Source organism: Micropterus dolomieu, linkage group LG18, assembly GCF_021292245.1.
Source record: "Micropterus dolomieu isolate WLL.071019.BEF.003 ecotype Adirondacks linkage group LG18, ASM2129224v1, whole genome shotgun sequence".
NCBI classification, from domain to species: Eukaryota; Metazoa; Chordata; class Actinopteri; order Centrarchiformes; family Centrarchidae; genus Micropterus; species Micropterus dolomieu.
Window position 1 is genome coordinate 2973712 of NC_060167.1, and position 6233 is coordinate 2979944.

The 6233-nt window shown below is 38.7% G+C and overlaps 1 protein-coding gene across 1 annotated transcript in view; it reads left to right on the top strand.

Moving 5' to 3' along the window:
• The first annotated feature begins 2056 nt into the window (after window positions 1-2056).
• LOC123956847 (ubiquinol-cytochrome-c reductase complex assembly factor 1) overlaps window positions 2057-6233 on the top strand; it is a 23496-nt gene continuing 19319 nt past the window's right edge. Inside the window, exon 1 of the mRNA XM_046029326.1 lies at window positions 2057-2273. Within this exon, the coding sequence (XP_045885282.1) occupies window positions 2211-2273 (63 nt within the window). The 5' untranslated portion in view covers window positions 2057-2210. The remainder of the gene's footprint in view (window positions 2274-6233) is intronic.

A 6233-nucleotide genomic window follows, 5' to 3' on the forward strand; every position in this document is an offset into this window, starting at 1 on the left:
TCAGGTCTGCTTTCTGTCCCCAGAGTCAAATCCAAACAAGGAGAAGCAGCGTTCAGTTATTATGCTCCGTATATCTGGAACAAACTCCCAGATAACTGCAGGTCTGCTGAAACTGTCAGTTCTTTTAAATTAAGACTGAAGACTTTTCTTTTTACCATTGCTTTTAATTAAATATTTAAGATTTCTCTTTTTATTGATAACTTACACTGCACTGTAACTTTGACTGTCCTGTTTTCTTGTTCTTTGTTTTTAGCTTTTTATCATTGCTTTTATCCATTTAACTCTTTTAACCCTGATTGTAACACTGTAACTTTTATTATATTTTATGTTGCTTTTAAACTTTTTTATATTTCCCTGTTGCTTTTATGTTTTACGTAAAGCACTTTGAATTGTTGCTTGCCTTGCCTTGCCTTGCCTTGCCTTGCCTTGCCTTGAGGTCCCCACGGTGACACGAGTCCCCGTTGGTTAGTGTGCAGTCAGGTTAAAGTCCCCACCAGGATGTAAAAACATGAGACACACACTCACACACACAAATGAGACACATTAAAAATAGAGACTGATGCAACTGACGTAAAACATTTCCTCACCTGTTCTGGTCAACATACATGATGCCACATATATGCTCCATGTTTAAATTACTATAAGGTGTAGGCATGAATCACTGTCCTTAATAACAAAAGCCACAAAACACTGTGTACGAGAACAGAAATATTCCATGCGTGTAGGTTTCAGTCTGAGACTTATCATATCTGTCAGAGTTTGTACACAACCGGACTAAGATCGTCTATTCTCAAATCTTTCATGCAGAAATACATTACAGGCTGTGACTGTCGGCCTCAGGGCTTTAGCAGGAAGCAGCTGAATAGCTGGATGGCTTTGAACAATCTGTGGAGGTAGCCATGCATGACACTGCTTACTCTGTGGCCCTGGAGTAGCTCTATAACTGACTCTTTGTCATTTAAATCTTTCATAGAAGAGAAGAGAGACTGCATTAAAATGACATAGCCTACATTATATTATATATATAATATTAAGAATTAGACAACATCAACATTGAATCTAACAACTGTGTGATCATGTGAAAAGGCTAATATGTTGTGATGGATGCAGAGAGAATTATCACCTAAATCAGCATGTTTGTGGAGCTTTTAACCCTCTTTTAACTCACCATTTTGCTTTTTTGGCCTGAATATTTACTGTCCTGTATTGCTGTGTCTGAGCACAGTACATTGCATGCCCAGCACCTAACAGCAAATGTAAGCGACTATCTAGTTAGTATGGAGCGACCAAATACAGCTGAACACTGGACTTACTTTAATCAGATGTTAAATGATAATTGCTGTTCGGCACTTCCACACTGTACATACTGTTAGTAGCCTACTCCTTGTTATTATTCAAGCCCTGCTACTATAGGCGACGGTAGGCTACAGTCAAAGTCAGAATCTGAAATACTTTATTGATCCCCGAGGGGATATAATGTGTCACAGATGCACACATTGCACATCATGGCAAAAGGAATACAAATAATAATAGAAAGTTGGTATATAAAGAAGTATATAAATATCAGAGTAAAAATATAAAATACAAAGAAAATATAAAGGAGTGTGGACATGTACAATATTTACTTTTTAAATATTAAAATAATTGTTGGACAGTGATACTGAATAAATAGTAGCAGTATTGCAGCAAATGTACTTCTGATGCTGCTATTATTAAGCATATATTCAGATACTTGGCACTGTGTGATGCTCCAGCCCCTCCATGTTAAGTCTGTCTTGCAGTAACAGTCTTTGTTTTTTGCAGTTTTTGTCTCAGTTGCTGTTTTGTGTGTTGCAGAGCGTCTCGTCCTGCAGGCTGATTATTGTGATCTTGTTTTTAGCACTGTTGGGCCGTGAGAAACTGTCTTTGCACACTCGGTATGTGGCTGAATGATGATAAACGAACTTGAACCACACGGTCTATATCTTGAACTTGAACTTCAATAATCAGGATTAATAACAGCTTTGTGTCCAAGCGGAACTCTTCTTACCTTGGACTTGTTTCTCACCGGACACCACTGGGAGCCGGACAGATTCCGTTGACATTGCTGCCGCTGCTGAGAGGAGGAGGAGGAGGTGGAGACTTGACTGGTGTTACCAAACCTGCAGGTTTTATTGCAGGGAGCCGCAGTTTGGTGGCAGCCCGCTTCTCAGCCCTGATAATCGGCAGTCATGTATCGGCGGCCGCTGCAGTCCGCCGTCAGAAGCCTCATTAACGCGTCCGCGTCCAGAAAGGTGAGAAGCTAACGTTAGCATAGCCGGCTAATAGGATTTAAGCTAAGTTTACTTCCACGCCACAAAACAGTAAATCAGAGATACAACTTTTTATGAGGACATCAGTTTAAAAGGTTAGTGTCTCCTGTGTGGCTTCACCTGGGCTGTGTAGGTGAACCTGAACTTGAGGAGTCACTGTCTTAGTCCACAGACCTGGTTTTACTCAAACCCAGACTGGACACTCTGATCTGAAATTAATCTGATTTAAACTCTAAAGTTTTTTTTTTAGAGGGTAAATCAACCTCCAGTTGAAGTAAAACTAATAATCCTAATGATAATAATGAATGGTGGTGATGGGGCAGTGGATGAGACACGTGCCTTTTGTTGTGAGAGACCGGGTTCGAATCCACTGTCAGACACCAATGTGTCCCTGAGCAAGACACTTAACCTTTAGTTGCTCCAGAGGCGTGCGACCTCTGACACAAAAAGCAATGGTAAGTGTGCAGTTTAGTGCTTTCTTGGCACTTAATAACTGTTTTGATGTCTTCCAGTCAGGTTTTCACACACCACAGCACTGAGACGGCTCTTGTTAAGGTCTTCAATGACATCCATTTAAACACTGACAGTGGCAGAATTTGTCTTATTGGATCTCAGTGCTGCATTCGACACGGTCGACCACAACATATTACTAGACAGACTTGAAAACTGGGTTGGACTTTCTGGCATAGTACTAAACTGGTTTGTATCCTACTTAAAGGACAGGGACTACTTTGTGTCTATAGGTAATCACACATCTGAGCTGACAAAAATGACATGTGGAGTTCCCCAAGGCTCCATTCTGGGACCTCTTTTGTTTAACATTTACATGCTTCCACTGGCTCAGATTATGAGAACAACAAAATATGTTACCATAATTATGCAGATGACACACAGATTTACATAACCATTTCACCAGGGGACTATGATCCCATACAAGTTAAGCTAAGTTTACTTCCACGCCACAAAACAGTAAATCAAAGATACAACTTTTTACTTTTTATGAGGACTCGTGTGTGTGTGTCAGGGTTATCACCAAACCACACCAACTCAGCTATCAGTTTAATAGGTTAGTGTTTCCTGTGTGGCTTCAACTGGGCTGTGTAGGGGAATGGTGGTGATGGGGCAGTGGATGAGACACGTGCCTTTTGTTGTGAGAGACCGGGTTCGAATCCACTGTCAGACACCAATGTGTCCCTGAGCAAGACACTTAACCTTTAGTTGCTCCAGAGGCGTGCGACCTCTGACACAAAAAGCAAATTGTAAGTCGCTTTGGATAAAAGCGTCAGCTAAATGAATAAATGTAAATGTAAATGAATGCATCCTGTATCAATAGCTTCTGCTTCTGTTTTCTATAAAATGCGTCACAACACAGTAAATATTAATATCACAAGAAGTAAACACTACCATCCAAAGTTTTAGAACATCCTCCCTTAGTTTTTAAGTTATGTCACCAAAATAAACATTTTCAGATATAAAATTAACATTTTAAATGAGTGTTTTGTTCTCGATCAGTCGATGATGGTCTGTCTTCCATCATGAATTGCCTTTTTAGTGGCTGTACTTTACAAATAAATCTTCTGAGGGTGCGTTAACAGGCTGTTCCAAGGTGTTTACACACTGGGACGCTTGAAAAAATGTGATAGATTTTTTTTTTTTTTGCATCAACTTTCAAGGCTTCATTTACTTCGACTGCTGCAGAATAACCAAACGAAGGTAAAGACAAAGTTTAGGTCAGCAAAACTGATAAATAGCGTAACAGGCATTATAATTTATGGATCTCCTAATCCTACTTTAAGAGCAATCTTGATTCCTCTTCTGTTAGACTAGAGCTGAAGGCAGAGGTGTCATTTACAGAGGGGACGCTGTGGCCATGTTCCCACCACTTTATGAAAGTATTTGTTAAAAATGTTCTGAAAAACAGCATGCCACGACAATTGTCAAATAACAAATGCTTTATTTGCACAATAAGGAAACATACAATCAATATACAAGTGGAAGAAACAAATGTGTGTTGTCTCAAAAAAAAAAATAGGAACATAAGCTTAAAAACTGCATTATATTCTGTTATGACTGATTTGTCACCTGCCACCTGAATTTAGCGATTCTCTTTATATAAGTAGACATTTCTACAATAAAATGGGGCAGGAAATTAAGTGTTTAATGCTCAAAATCTTCTGGGAGAGGACCCCCACTCAAATATTTCTGCGTTGAATATTTCTTCAAAATGTTGTTTAAATATCTTCTTGTCTTGAGACCCCAGTATTGTGCGTCGTCACACCCCTGATCTGAGCCCTTTGTCCCCATTACTTTCAGCACAATTGACAAAAATAGTGATGATTAGTTTCGTCATCTATTTGCCTCTTATTTCTGTGATTAATCGTATAGTTGAAAAATGTAAACAGAAGTGAGAAACGCACATAAAAATGTGCTAAACCTCAAATTAACATCTTAACAGGTCTTGTCTGATCAACAGTCTAAAACCCACAGATGTTGACTTTACAGTGATACGAAGCAGAGACGAGTGGAACATCCTCACGTTGGAGAAGCTGTAACTGGAATTGACTGAAAAGATTAATGGATACTAGAGTAGGTTTCTATCGATCGTCTAATGGATTAGTCAACAGATGAATCGCTTCTGAGAAGTGGACGCAGGGTTTTTAATTTCAGTTGTGCCAGTGGAACTGATGAAACTTCTGTCCTCATTCCCTAAATCTAAATTTGAAAAACCTACAAAACAAAAGTAAGCAGCAAACTGCCAAAGTTAGAAAAATCACCAAAACTGACATTTTCAGATCTTTAATTAACAATTAAATGAAGGAGTTTTGTTCATTATTTCACTGTAGGATCAACCGATGACCAGCTTTTCTGTCCTCCTTCATTAATTGCCTTTAAAAAAATAAAACGAAGCTTCTAAAGGTGGGTTCAAGAATAATTTAAGTTGTTAACTTGTTACTCGATCCCTGAAAATTTGTAAATCTCTTAAATTTACATTATTTCTCTGTTTTGCTGACCTAAACTTTGTCTTTACTTTCTTGGGTTATTCTGCAACAGTTCAAGTAAATGAAACCTTGAAAATTGATGCAAAAACACATTTCTTCACGAGTCCCAGCCTGTTAATACACCCGCGGAAGATTTATTTGAATGATATTTCAATTAAATAGGCAACGAATGAAGAAAGAAAAACCAGCTGGTCATCTGTTGATTCTACAGTGAAATAAGGAACAGACCACCTTAATTTAATTGTTAATTTTATATCTGAAAATGTCTGTTTTGTTCACGTAAACATCACCAAAGTGACTTAAATGTAGGAGTGGCCAATAAAACAATAACAATAATTATCACAATATACAGTGGGTACGGAAAGTATTCAGACCCCTTTAAATTTTTCACTCTTTGTTTCATTGCAGCCATTTTCCAAAAATCAAAAAAGTTCATTTTATTTCTCAGTAATGTACACTCAGCACCCCATCTTGACAGAAAAAAACAAATGTAGAAATTTTTGCAAATTTATTAAAAAAGAATAACTGAAATATCACATGGTCATGAGTATTCAGAGCCTTTGCCGTGACACTCATATTTAACTCAGGTGCTGTCTATTTCTTCTGATCATCCTTGAGATGGTTCTACACCTTCATTTGAGTCCAGCTGTGTTTGATTATACTGATTGGACTTGATTAGGAAAGCCACACACCTGTCTATATAAGACCTTACAGCTCACAGTGCATGTCAGAGCAAATGAGAATCATGAGGTCAAAGGAACTGCCTGAAGAGCTCAGAGACTTGTGGCAAGGCACAGATCTGGCAAAGGTTACAAAAAAGTTTCTGCTGCACTTAAGGTTCCTAAGAGCACAGTGGCCTCCATAATCCTCAAATGGAAGACGTTTGGGACGACCAGAACCCTTCCTAGAGCCGGCCGTCCGGCCAAACTGAGCTATCGGGGGA